We start from the raw sequence: 14,753 nt of genomic DNA on the forward strand, positions 1-14,753 counted from the left end.
GGGGGGGGGGGGGGGGAGTCTGTGATTAAATAGGCTTACTCACCAAGTGCTGTGAGGCACAGAGTGTGCACATCACTAAAAACCATTCCTTTATTCGGGTATGAACACAAACACACAAAGCCGGACACACACGTACGAGGTGAGCATTAACAGAATGAGGGGCAGAGATGAAAGGCAAGAGAAGAGAGATGATGAAAGGATTGTAAGGGAGACAGATAGATGAAGAAGTGCTGTGCTGAGTTGCATTTGTCCCTTGGGCCTTCTGCTGAGTTCAGAACCGTGTGTTCTGACTCCTTCCTTTGAGTCATGACCCACCGCAGAGCTGCCACACACACATAAAAGCCTGGGTCTGTGAGCACACGCGAGCGTGCGCGCAGCGCTGGCAGAGGGGCCTCGGAAACAGCCGGAGAACACCCCAGCAGCCCCACTCTTTGCCAAGCACAACACACACACACAGAACTCTCCCTTTGTGAGCAGAACGCCGGCTTTCACTGGCACCGGGGATGGCAGGAAGGTGTTCTGCCAGGCTTTTCTCCGAAAAGAGTCCGGACAGGAGCTGCTTGTTGGGCCTCAGTTAACCCCCCGCAACATCATCAGTCAAACAAATGTACTAACAGATCTGCTGCGCTGCACAACATCAATTGGCGCAATCTTTAAAATTTCGCTCCCCTCCTCCCTTATTTTTTATTTTTCCTCGCTGGGACGGTGCGGACGCGTCCAAAGCACTCAGAGTTAAATATTAGAGCTGCTGGTCAGATGATACGCTGGATTTGCAGGCTGCTGATTACGGCATTCTTCAAAGCAAAACCAAACAGCTTGAGGAAAATGTTTGTGTGGCGCTTCGTGACAAATAACAAGGAAAAAAAAAGGATCTTGGCAAAATGAGAGGATACCTCTTCTGTCAAAGAGCTGGCAGCTGAAAACACAAAAAAACAAAGCATATAATACAACAATCAAGGCATTGCTGTATTTATCCGGATGTTTATTTTTGTTTTCCACCCCATTCTGAATATGAGCTTTTTTTTCTTTTTTTTTTAAATAAAAAAACTTTATTTCCAATATAATTCTAGATATTTGTGTCTTCAACACATGTGCATACTCGTGCAACCCAACTAAGAGAAATGTTTAAACTTAATGAATTTGATTAATTTATTTTTTTGAAAAATAATCATTACCCTGCACTCATTTGATCATCTGATAATGAAGATTCAAAGAAGTCGCATTATTTTTCAAAAACCTACCTTCCTCTAACAACCACTAGAGGGAGCTGCATCTGAGTATATCTATTTGCTACTGACAGCAGCAGAAGAAGTGTTGTCAAAAACAAAAACGGAAGAGAATCTGATTGTTTTCCTCTTAAACTTTGATATTTTTCTGATACAGATGAAAAGATTAGCATTCTTGTATTTATTTATTTGCAACACTGGGCTTGGGGGATTTGTTCTGAAACGTCAGACTTTTCTCCCAGAAGTGCGTCTTATACTCCAGAGTGACTTACGTATGGTTTTCTTCTTCTTGATTTGACACTTCTTTGCTCTTGCGACTTATACTCCGGAAAATACGGTAGTTGTGTGAATTTTGACCTATCCCCTGAGGGAGCGGTGAGCTGCAGACACACCACAACCATTTGGTGGTTTAACCCCCCCATCCAACCCCTTAATCCTGAGTGTAAGCAGTAAGGCATTGGGTCCCACTTTTAGAGTCTTTGGTATGACTCGGCCTAGATTTGAACTTGCAACATTCCAGTCTCAAGGCGGACACTCTACCACAAGACCACTGAGCTAAGGGACACTGTTGAAAATGTACGATTGTTCTTCACGTGGTAGGTGTTTCATGAAGTATTTGATAATGTCAAGGTGAATTCAGGCTGGGAAAATGATTTGTTCCGGATCAAGTCGAGAACCTTGCGTTTGGTCAGAATTCAGACTGCAGTCAAGCAGACTATCAGTTACCAGACCAAAGCTTGTAAACAAAACCATGTGACTAGAGATCTCTTCACTCATTGGCCAGCAGCTATGGGGGCGGGTCAAAACAAAAAGGGAAAGATGGAGGTCCTACATTTTGCCAATCGTTGGCAGGATTGTTCATTTATTAAAACTCCTTATTTTGAACGTCTGTATGAAGGCCATGTTCAACACTTTTGTAAGGCAGATGCTTGCTGCAAGACGGTTACTAGGGACGCTACGGCTACAAAGTACGGTAATAAGTGTTTATGACATAATTTTTTGGGAAAGCAATGTGAGAACCAATGTGTGTCACATTAAAAGTTGTTTTAATGAGCCTGCATTCATGCAAGCACATTTTAATGAGCTGCTGCTGCATCGCTGCTACACGTTTGTCCGGTCTCAGCACGATGGACCGTATTCGGACTGAGGAATCTCAGAGCGAACCGGAGTTCAGTCCGATTGGGAAATAACCAAGACCACCTCAAAAGATGGGTCCAAGAGCATTTCCTGGTTCGGGGGAAACAAACTCTGGTTTCCCAAATGTGTACACCTGGTTGCCACGTGCAGGCCTTGCCCATTTTTTGCCCACAGATACCCGAAAGGGCAGTTTTGACTAAGATTCAAAGTCATAAAAACACCTGTGACAGCCCCTTCCTCTACACTTGTTTTCATTTGGCGTCCATGAGACAAGAATCCAGGATTTGAGCAAACATCCTTAAAGTGTTCTGGCGTCTCAGTCCCATCCAACCGCCCCCGCATCGAGTAAAGCTCAAGGTGGTGCTAACAGATCAGCCAGTGATGGAAGATAAACAGAGGCAGGTTGTGTGCTTCCCGCAGGACTTTTGCACAACGCTCAGCCTGTGAGTGTTGTGTGTTTGAAGCAGCTGTTTGATTAAGCCCAGAGAGGCTGCTCTTTGGGCGGACACTTCAGCAGATAAGAGCGGGTGTGAGGAGCCACGCTGGATTTACTTTAACAGCTCTTCCTCCCCGTGAGGCAAAAGCAACAGAATCCAGCAGAACCGAAGCAGCGCAGGAATTCTTGAAGTCACCTCCTTCGACAAACATCTCTGGATCTGCTTCTTAAACGTGAGGCTTTTCCAACCTCTCAGCGTTTGCCCTCCTCTTCGCTTAAACGAGACTTCCTGCTACTAGAAGATGATGAAGATAATGGATTGCTGTGAAGCAGGTCGACGAGGACACTTCAGAAAATGACTGTGCTGATAGAAAGTGAGGAGGAAAATGAGAAAATGTTGCAAATGAGCTGATGGTTATGTAACACAGGCAGGCCAAGAAAACAAGCAGGAAGGAGAGAAAACACAACCACAGTGGCAACTGCAGAGTCGGTTTCACCTCCAATTTCAATGATCTGTTACCTGTGATTACAGTAAAATGTTTAATCAGTAATAAAGCGAATGATAAGTAAATAATTATCGGGTATATTAAGCCTTAAACCATTTATATGAGCTATGTAGCCTTCTACTTTATGTATGTTGCTGTTTGTTCTGTTTATAATCTGGACCCTATTTTCCGCACTATAAAGTCTTATTTTTTTTAATAAAAACTACAGTGTGCCTTATAATCTAGGGAGCTTTATATATGGAATAATTCTGGTTGTGCTTACTGATGTCAAAGTGATTTTGAGAGGTTCACAGCGCTCTTTCAAATGTCAGTCTATTTTTTTTTTTTTTTTTTTTTTTTACAAGTTCCAAACACAGTTGAATGTTATTGTAATTCCGATAACATGTGACATCATAGGACTATTTTTTCTACGTGTTACTAACAAGGTTAAGAGTTAGCGTAGTCACAGTAATGTTTGTTTTAGCTTTATAAGTCTGTTTTTTATTGCGCCTTAGAGTTTGGTGCACCGTGTTTAAGACACAAGTTCCAAAAAGACCATTTATAGACAGTGCGCCATATAGTGCAGAAAATATGTAAGTTTCCCTTAATGTTTATCTGAAGGAGAGATCAGAGATCATAAAAAATCTAGCCTTAAATAAAAGAAATCAGATTTCACAATTAACAAATAATAATGTGATTAGGAGGAGCAATTAAGATTTATCTGATGACAGCCAGGAATGGATGTTAAAGGTCTCCTTAGATTCTCTTCCTGTTTAGTTAAAGTGTTTTCATCCTGCTATAAACCCTGTAAACGTGGTTCTATTATGCAGGAAATGCCTGCAAAAATCCTCATACTTTTGTTTGATTTGCTTTCACACTTCAGCAGACTAAAATGCCTGGAAAAGTTCCACATTTACTAAAGCTGCCATTTGGAAGCGGTACTTCCATAAAAGAGCTGCAATCAGGGGGTAAAAAATGCATGAATTGTGAAACTGACTCATCCTGGCTGGTCTTTTGAGAAACCCACAAATGCCTTTGACTTCTAACTAAAACACATTTGCTAAAAAAAAATGTTTCTTAACCTTTTTTGGAGTTAAGGTTTTATAGATTCGTACAAGTGTTGTTTTTTTTTTTATGCTTTGCTTCACTCAAAGCCTGGAACTCACCAAATGCTGAACTGGAGCATCGAGAAGCGGCACTAGTTGAAAATGTTGTATCCATAAATCTGTTGATGCTAGGTTTCTTTGGTGTCCTTATTCATTTTTCATGTTTTTCTACAGACAGGGTTAGAGACTCCTGCAGTAGAAGATTAGGGTTTGTGAACCGGGTTCTGCTTCAAGTGGGGAAAGCAGAAGATCAAAGAACACAAGAACCATCCAACAGATGCGATGCTAACCCTTTAGCACTGGAGATTTAATTGTAATTCCAGCTGAGAAAAGCGGCTTTGTGCCATTATACAATACTTTAAGAAAGCTGAAAAGCTGATTTTCTCTGCATCAAAATCAGTAGATCACGTAAACAGTCAAAGAGTTCCAGTATGTCAAAGAGCATTTGATATTTAAGTGTCACCGACAACATTTCCAGGTGTTAAAGGGTCAAGTAGGCTAATCTGGTTTATGGCACGATAAAAAAAAAAAAATCCGGAATCCCTCTCTCAGTATGAAAAGGGTTAAGAAAGAGAACGCTCAAAGGATAGAACTGCCACCAAAGATGGGTTAAAAGCGTTGCTAAAACGTCAACTAGACCAGGAAACACGAACTACTGAAGACAGGAAGAAGAATGTCTATCTGTTTTTCCTTTCGCCCACTCCCTTCAGGGATCGTCACTGCGACTCACCATTACCGCACGTGACCTAACTTCAGTTTTATCGCAGTTTTAAAATGAATGTCGCTGCGAGTCTGTTGGCATTAATTAGAGAAAGTGCAGAATTTACACTGAGCATCAGTCAATAATCATTGTTGCGCTTTCAAAAGATAACTAAGTCCGGATGTAATTTATCTCAGTGGGCTGCAGGCTTTTAATAATGTGTTGCACTGCGAGCTTATTTGTGCAACACAATATGATCAATAAACCCAGCTGCATACAATGAATTCCACAGTAGCCATCCCGTTCCCCCTCAGACGCAACGAGAGGAATCCCTGTTTAGAATGCAGCTGTTTTATTAGACACACCAGAACAACAGATGTTAAGTAATTGTCTTGTAGTGTAATCTGTCACTTTTCACTTCGGAATAGAGCTGAATAGCAGACAAACTCTCTTTTGGATGAAGTTTAAATATCATCTTTTGATCTATTTTAAAAGTGTTCAAGAGATCTTATAATTATATAAAATCTGTGTCACTTTATAGGATATAGGAACTTTTTTACACTCTTTTTTTAAACTTTTTTTTTTCATCTGCTCCCGATTCACCAAAATTTGAACAAAAACATACACAGAAATGTAATTTTGAACTTAATTTTCTTATATATGTCCTCCATCATCAGAAAAATGCCACAGCTTAACTTGTATCCACATTTGAATATGTGCTCTTACAGGACAGTTGCGCAGGTCCCCCATGTTGCTGGCGTTGCGCAGGAGCTCCCCGAACATGTCCGGCGTGGGTTTCTCTCTGCACTCCAGCATCCTCACCGCCTGGTTACTGCAGCATCCGGCGCACAAACACACAAGCGAGAGTTAGACTCTGCAGAACTTCAGTGCAGCTACTTTCAACCTGAGAATCAGCAACTCAAATCCACAGACTTTCTCTTTTACATAAATAAATAAAAGAAGGAAGAAGGAATTAATAAATATGAATAAGGCTCGGCACACTTTATTATTTAAGGAAGCTAAAATTAAACTTTTAATGAAAGGAGAATTTACTCAGTATGGGACAAAAAGTGCACATTGTGCAACAGTGAAATAAAAGTCCTCATTCTCTGGAAACAAGTAAGTCTGTCTCTGGGATGAAGGACAGAAGCATTGTTATCTTGCTGGAGAGGAATTCCTTTGAGAATAGCAATTTTAAAAAACCATCTCCCACGTTCTATTACTCTCCCTCAATTTCCAGCCCGACAAAAGCAGGAGTAGGCTTTTGTTTCCGTTTACTTTTCTCTCGGTGGGTCAGAAACAGACAGTGTTTTATCTAATCGACTTTTTGCTGTTTAGACTTAAAAAAAAAAAAAAAAGAACTGGTAGATGACTAACCGTCAGAATTGCAGTGGGGGCGCCCCACGACTCCCTGAAAATTGTGTTCATTTGAACTGTCCGTTCTCCACTTTCCTGTGCCGTTTAATTCATCAAAGAGGAATATCCTCCTATTTTATCCTCATTCGTTCTTTCCGGCCCACTGTTCCACTTATGGATTTATGCCACCCCCCGGGTGCACTGAGTCAAGCACCTGATTGATTACCACCCCCGTTTCTTATTTTATTGACTCTGTGCCATTTTTTTTTTTTTATATAAATTTGCTAACTTGTATTTTTTTTTTGCTCACCTGTCACAAAATCTGTATGAAGTGGCACATGTGTGCGCTCCTGCAGAGCCCATGCAGGGAGGCAGGGAACACGCTGTACCTTCGCTTTTTGCCACCCATCCACAGCTCGCTACCAGATTTAGTGCAGAGTGTGTGTGTGTCGTGAGTGTGTGTGTGCAGGTGTTTGCCGGGTCCTACCATAAGGATGTGGTGGAGATGTAATGAACCATCTGAATGAAGGGGAGGGGGTCCGACGTTGCTCCACAGCTGTTACACACGCACTGCAAACAAAACGAGTCGCTTAGCCTCATCGCGGGCCGTGCGGGGGGCGGGGCTCTCTGAAGCCTCCTACCTACCTGCTCAAACAGAGTCATGGCAAACTTCTGGTGTGGTATGCAGTGCTTGGCGGTGCAGATGTCCTCTCTGCTCTCCGTGCTGATGTGGAAGTGGATGCGCATCAGGAGGTTCTCCTGCCAAACCCACAGAGCGGACATGTGGGTGTTTATGTGTCTGATCGCTCCTCTGTGCTGCTGCTGCTGCTGCTGCTCCGCTTAATCTGACCGTCGAAGCAGCATCTATATTTCACAGGAAGCCAACGGATTCTCTGACTGAACACATTTACTACCAATCGATCAGACAGCTCCTCTGAGGGGAACACGTGTGCTGCACGGCTGACAGGCAAAAACACAAGGAGAACTGTAACTTAACACAAGACAGTACAAAAGAGCTGGTTTAGGCTGGAGGAACAAAGTACTATCAGTCAATAGTACTTCACTTATATACACATTTACATACAAAAACATGAATATAAATCATCTAAAGGAACAAAAACATTATCTAATCCCAAAACACTGAATTGTTTTCTGCTTGATAATACATTGACAAAATCAATTTAGGAAACTTGTGATTAATTAAGATCTAAAGGACTAAAAAATAAGGTATATTAACTAATTTATATTTGATTCATTATGTAATAATTAAAAACTCGTATCATTTTGCCCTCAAGCAACTAAAATGTTAATCGTAATGCTTATCGACCAGCTACTTCCCCCTCTAATAAGGGAAACTTTTGTACTCTAAACTCATTAACCGAGTCCTAAATGGGATATTTGTTTACCTGTAGCTGTGTACCAAACACGTGTGGCTCTATTACAAAGTGCAACTGATTACTTTCATTAAACAGTTGTGAGAAATGTAACCACAGATTCACATCTGCTTAAAGAATAACTTCAATTAAAACATTTTAATGAGATTTTTTTTTATTTTCCAGTAAAGAAATGTTTCATTGGCTGCTACCAAATAATAAAAGATCATTAACACTAAAAGAGTAAGAAAAAATTGTGCTGAAATGGGCATGCGGTTGCAAATTTCTCCTTAAAAAAAAAAAAAAACGAAAAAAAGAAAAAAAAGAAAAATTACAAATGTCTCCATGTTCCTAGAGTGCATTTGACTTCAAACCACATCAAATGCTGTGAAACTGAGAAAGAGTTTTTCAAGGGACGTTAATTGGGAGGGAAAAAGTCTTCAACACCAAAGCCGCTTGTGCAACATCATGAGAGACGAGCGAGTCCTTGGTTTCAGAATCCTGTCTTGATTGAGGAAATATCCCAGCATTACCATTAAAATCTGAGGCATTCACAAGAAAAAAGGCAAAGGATTGCTGGAGTGTTCAATCAAAGGAAAGAGTTTAGCACCATGATGCAAACCTTTGATAAGGATCCGGCCCCAAAGGCAGAGCTAAAGCCAGATTATTTGGAGGGATTGAACTCAGATTAACATGAAAATGGACTTTCACACTCTAAAATATATAAATGAGATCATGTTAAAAACACCAAATTTAATGAAGTGGGTCTTAAAAATTTATTTCAGTTTTAAATTTTGTTTTTAACTCATCAATAAGATGGTTTAAGGACATTTTCTTTTACACAAATGATCAACTATATTAAAGTACAATTAAGAGGATATTTTTTCAATTTGGATTTCCATCAAAATTTCAAAAGATTCATGATTTCAATATAGGATTAATCAGAATTCTAGTTAGAGGAAATTTTGACAGAATAAAAAAACATTGTAGTTTAATTGCTTAATTTAATTAAATCATTAACTCCTTAGTGTGTGCTACAGACTCACGAAGCATTCAGCGGCATCGTCCATGATGCCCAGCTGGAAGCGCTGCTCGTCTTGAAAAGTCTTGGCCAGAGCGCTCCGCAGCGCGTCGGATGGTAGAACGCGCTCGCTGCTGAACTGGAACTGAGCGAAGATACTCTGCACAAACACAACAAATCAATACGTCTTTCACTTTCAGACCTGTGAACAATCTAATTCATGTTCAGTTTACTCCTTGGATACAAAGAAACTCCTGGATGCGTTTGTCCCGTACAAGGACAGCCCGTCCTGCCAACTGACCTGTAAAACAGCAGGGAAACTAGTTTTTACCTCGTCTGGAGGCAAAGTGCCGCACAAACAAACTGTGACCAGACTGAAGCGAACGCCGGGGCCTCACTATCAGACCATATCAATAATAAACGACATGTTCAACGCACTTTTCTCTGACAAAAACGGCTCCGAAAGTGCTGTGTAAAATAGAAACTAAAGTAACCGTTGGAGAGGGTTACCGGAGAAAAAAGCTAGGCCACTGAAGTGTGTTTTGAGGGCAGTTTTCAGGGTCTGAAGAGCAGCAGCAGATATTTTAGAGAGCCTGCCTGCAGTTAAATCTGATTGAACCCACTCAGCCTCCACTGTGTTAGACTCATCAGAACCGCATGCATGCACATTCAAACTTCTCTTTGCTTAACTCTAATTGCTCTGCTTTTTTCTGTCTGTGTGAGTCACCATTGTTTTTTTTAGCTGTTTCTCTGCAGATTTACTGGTTCAGAGAATACAGCACTTTTTAAAGCTTTTTTTTTCATTCAAATTGTTATAAAACTTTTAAAACACGTTTTTTTTATTCTTGTGTGAAAGTCAGGTTTAGCCAAGTTTAAAAATGATACCAAAATAAATAGTTATTCTTTGAAGTATTTCTTGGTAGTTAATTAATCTTCTGACTTCTGTCTTTGGAATAAGTAGAAACAAACTTAAACATGAATTTGTTTAATAGCTTACTGAAAATGTTTTGGTTGTTATTTTCTTATTTCTTATTGTACATGTACGAATAATCGATAATCCATACAGTACGGTCAAAATAAACCACAACTGAGAACTTCAGTGAAAAAGACATCAGCCTAAAGGCTTAGACATCAATCACATGCACCCGTGTAGGAGTTGACCGATACGGGTGTACCAGGTTTTCTGACCGGGACCGTGGAGGGTCATAGACGGCACAGGCGAGAACATTACTAGATTAAAGTTGTAAAATTATGAGAAAAAAGTCGTAATTTTATTAGAATAAAGTCGTCAATTTATGAGAAAAAAGTTGTACTTTTACTACGTAGATTAAAGTTGTAAAATTATTATTAAAAATTTGGCATTTTATGAGAGTAAACTTGTAAAATTATAAGAACAAAATAAAAATATTACAAGAATAAAGATGTAGATTTACGAAAAAAAAGAAAATAACGTTTTAAATTATGAGAAAAAAGTTGTATTTTTACGAGAATTAAGTTGTAAATTTATGAGAAAGTTCTAATTCTATAAAAATAAAGTTGTAAAATTATGAGAAAAATGTAACTTTAAAAGAATAAAGTTGTCAATTTGTGAGAAAAAAGTTGTAATTTCACTAGAATAAACCTATAAAATTATAGGAAAAAAATCATAAAAATTACAAAAATAAAGCTGTAGGTTTACGAAAAGAAAAGTTCTAATTCTACAAAAATAAAGTTGCAAAATTATGAGAAATATGATGTAACTCTACCAGAATGAACGTGTCAATTTTTGAAAAAAAGTTGTCATTGTACAAGAATAAAACTAGATTCATAAAAAAGTAATAGAATAAAGTTGTAAGATTTTAAGAAAAATGTATTTTTACGAGAATGAAGTTGTCAATATATGAGAGTTGTGATTTTATGAGGATAAACCTGTAGAATTATGAGAAAAATTTTGTAACTTCACAAAAATAAAGTTGTCAATTTGTGCAAAAAACATCGTAATTTTACAAAAATAAAACCAGATTTATAAAAAAAGTCAGTTTTACTAGAATAAAGTTTTAAAATTATGAGAGAAAAGTCAGTTTACTAGAATAAACCTGTAAAATTATAATAAAAAAATCACAATATTACAAGAATAAAACTGTAGATTTACGAAAAAAGTTCTAAATCGATGAAAAATGCTGACTTCACGAGAATTAAGTTGTGAATTTGTGAGAAAAAGTAGTAATTTGACAAGAATCAAAACTAGATTCATAAAAAAGTAATAGTTTTACTAAAATAAACCTGTAAGAGGATTTTTTAAAAAGTCGTAATTTTACAAGAATAAAACTGTAAAATTAATTTAAAAAGTCATAGTTTAACCAGAATAAACCTGTAAATTTTAAAGATAACAGTCATTTTTCAAGAATAAGGTTGTACATTTATGAAGATAAAAGTCGTAGTTTTAAGAGAATAAGCCTTTTAAAATAAAAAAAAATTAAAAAGTTCAGATTTTCACCCTTAAGTGCAGCTGTGACTAAGATTTAAAGTTCTCTGTGTTTCACTATGTTCTATAATACTATATATGACTGATTCCTGTTTAATTAATACCAACTAAAATGCACTAAACCTTTTTTTTATTTAAAACATTAAATCAAAATTACCTTTAATTTAATTTCAGCAATTAGAGTACCAAAAATGTCCTACTGTGAGAGGCCAAACCAGACGATCAACCGACCTCTGCAAAGTTTTGATTTCACCAAAGTTTATCTCCCACCAAGTTGAAGATGAAAGACGCAGCGCGTTGACCACCCCAGGAGATCTGAGCGCTCGGATATCTTTCACCAAGGTCTGAGGCCTAATTAGCTTGCTAGGGCTCGTCGTGACCATTACTGAAGGTCAAGGGATGCAAATGTGAGAACTTAATAAATGTACACCACCTGACTGTTCAAACTCTGACCCAAAGCTCAGCATCTGCTGCTGCCTCTAATCAGCTTCCTAGAGTTCCTAGAATTACATTACAGACTCCGTCTTTACAGTTTAAATAAGTTATCAAGACCAAAGTGAAGGATTTGATCTGTGACTTTGAGGCTTTGGAAAATGACTTATTTGACTTTACATGCGTAGTGGTAAAATAAGTGTAAAGGGTTTAAAGTTTAAGCCTTCTCCATAGTATCCGGTAGCGACAGTCCAGTGTGAACACCGTATGCTAAAAGAATGTTCGAGAATGCCCATGAAGTGCGTTCTTGAAAGCACTTTACATGCCTGGTGTGTTTGTAGCACTAGAACAACGGAAAATGACTTTATGAGGTGAAAAATACCAGTATAGCTGAGTTTTATTTTAGGATCCAGAGTTGTCATGGTGAGTAAGTAGAAGTGAGGACCCAAAAGTAGACTCACAGGTGGGAGGCGGATGTGTGAGGAATAATTCCAACTTTAATTAAAGAGTAGCATTAAGACTTTCAGAAAAACACTTGACACTGGTCCATTATTCTACACTAAAATTATATTTTTCTACATTCTTCTCCTCTCTATCTTACTTTGACCCTTCATACTGTTGTGATTTTACACGAGATAAAATAAGAGGGCAAGACTAAAGTGTTAGAGATTATGTAAAGTTTGTGTCTCCTGCACTTTTGAGTCAGGAATCTAAAGATCAGTCGAGAGTGAGTCAGACTGCACTCCTCCACCTTTCTTTATGATAAATAGACATTTCAGGCGCACTGTAGGTATGGATTATCAATGATCACTGATACGTAAGAAAAACAATAACACTTATTATCCAGCACAACCCAAGAAGCTGAATGGAATAACTCTTTTCAGCAAGAAGAGCAGAACTTTCACTGTTTCTTGTTCAAAGTTTCTGTTGTTTTTGGAGACCTGAGTTGACCTTTCAATAGACATTTTGTCTCTTAGGTGTCTATACCAACAGTGCCTACCAATACTTTTAGCAGAATGTCAATACATTCAGAAATAATCCATACCAAGCAACCCTTGAGGTCTGGATTGAAGTTGGTTTGAAAATTATACTAACCCTTTAACACCAGAACTTTAGCTCCAGTTTAACATTCCTTCGACTTCTGGAACTCTTCAACCGTTAACCCAATCAATCGTCCGATTCTGTTGTGAAGAACAACGGCCTTGCCCTGTTATGCAACACTTTACTGAGGTAAGGTTAGTAAAATGCTGCTTCATCTGGTTCCAGCTCATGAGCAGACGTGTGTATTCAGGTCTCTTCATCCTCATTGCCTTCAAACCACTTTAATCTTGACTTACCACAAAACTACTGCAAAACAAATAGTAACTCTACAAGATAGAGAGATGACCATGGCCCTAAAGAAAAACCGGACGCATCTGACATTTTGGACATCAGAAAAGCAATTAAAGACCTCCAAGCGAAGCTATGCTATGATAACTTCAGAAATAGTGTTATGTCTACTTACTTACATAGTCATGTGATCTATTGATACTTAACGATTTTTAATGCCTGTAGTTGTGATAGTAAGGTATAAATCTCTGATTAGAAGGTATAAACCGAATAATGATAATTCATGTAATAGAATTGATAAGGTCAAACTGGGGTGGGATTATATAAGTTCACTTCCGCCCACTCCCCTTTCATCTATAATTTAATGCCTAGTTATCCTGTGTCTGACATATCTTAGTACAGAAGTAAATCCTCTGTTTATTGTATTGCACATGCTTTATACTTGTTTTTGATTGCTTGAAATAAACAATTTGAAATGAATTCAAATCAAATATCTAACACTTTTACTATTATAAAGCTACTTTAAAGAATATTTGATCATTTAAAAACATTTTGTTCTTGTTGTCATCATGTTGATTTATTTGATCTCTTATTGTGCTTGAATTCCACATTAGACCTGCATATTTATCTCTCAAGAATTTCAACACCAATATTAAATGTTCTGTCTCCGCCACTGATGTAAAGTGTTAGACGTTAGAATCCATTGGCATTGAAACAAACTTAAACATGGATTAAACACTGTTATTACGTTGATTCTGTAAACAGTCAAAGAGTTAAGGTAATTCAAAGAGCTCGTGTTATTGAGTGTGTTCGACAACACATCTGTGTTTAAGGGTTAAATAGAACCATCTGTCGTTCACCAACAAACCATTGGGGGATTATTGCACAAACATTTCCCTTTCTATTCACCTCAATAAAACTGTCCAGTTCTATTAGAGAAATATTACTTGCACTGTAGTTGCATTAAAATGTTTTACTTATTTGACTATTCTAAATATGTATAGTATTGCTGTTAGCTAGAATTGTATGTACCTCATACTTTACTTTGACCTTTAAGTCATGTCTGAAAGGGGAATTGGTCTTTTGGATTGACTTTACTGGGTGTACTCTAACAACAGGCTTGTTTATCTCACATTTCTCACCATTCTCAGAAGAGTAACGGTTTGGTGATGTCATATCCTTTTAAAATGGCAATGATGAGCGCTTTGAATCCAGAGGGTCACATGACCACAACAGACCTTCAGGTATTTACAGTATTTAGTCTTCCACCTTTGAGAAATGTAACTGCAACAACTCTAAATGATTGGAGCAGCTTCAGCAAACACCAGCATGGGCAAACTTTTAGACTTGTTAAAAAGAATAAATAAAATGATTCTGACATTAGACAGAAACAAATCAAACCTCTTATCAGTACCATATTTAGATATGAACCACCAAATGAAACTATATTCAGAAAAAGAGTCACAGACTATTACTCATTTTCCTTGGGATTTTAATCATTTGGTGACGTCAGGTGACATTTTGGAAGCCGTCTAGCATAATGGCTGTGATCATAACAGTGTGAAAATGTTATAAAAGAATAGACTTCATCAGAGTGTGTGCAGGCGGAGGCTTGGCAGTGGGAAAGGTAATGCGGTCGTGCTGATAGAGGGGAAGGTGTATGTGTGTCCGTGAGAAAAGAGAAACAG

At 38.2% G+C, this 14,753-nt stretch overlaps 1 protein-coding gene across 5 annotated transcripts in view; it reads right to left on the reverse strand.

Annotated features, from left to right (window-relative positions):
• Window positions 1–14,753, reverse strand: part of usp54b (ubiquitin specific peptidase 54b) — a 69,970-nt gene that overhangs the window by 25,858 nt on the left and 29,359 nt on the right. For 4 of the 5 annotated variants that reach the window (XR_004949737.1, XM_036217090.1, XM_036217089.1 and 1 more), the window contains 3 exons: window positions 8,866–9,000; window positions 6,934–7,205; window positions 5,817–5,922 (listed from right to left, as the gene is read on the reverse strand). Coding sequence is in view for 4 of the 5 variants with exons in the window: in XM_036217090.1 (XP_036072983.1) it covers window positions 5,817–5,922; window positions 6,934–7,205; window positions 8,866–9,000 (513 nt within the window). In the remaining variant the exon portion in view is untranslated. The remainder of the gene's footprint in view (window positions 1–5,816; window positions 5,923–6,933; window positions 7,206–8,865; window positions 9,001–14,753) is intronic. The other variant, XM_024285216.2, reaches the window with a different exon arrangement.

Source organism: Oryzias melastigma, linkage group LG19 (genome assembly GCF_002922805.2).
Source record: "Oryzias melastigma strain HK-1 linkage group LG19, ASM292280v2, whole genome shotgun sequence".
Classification (NCBI taxonomy): Eukaryota; Metazoa; Chordata; class Actinopteri; order Beloniformes; family Adrianichthyidae; genus Oryzias; species Oryzias melastigma.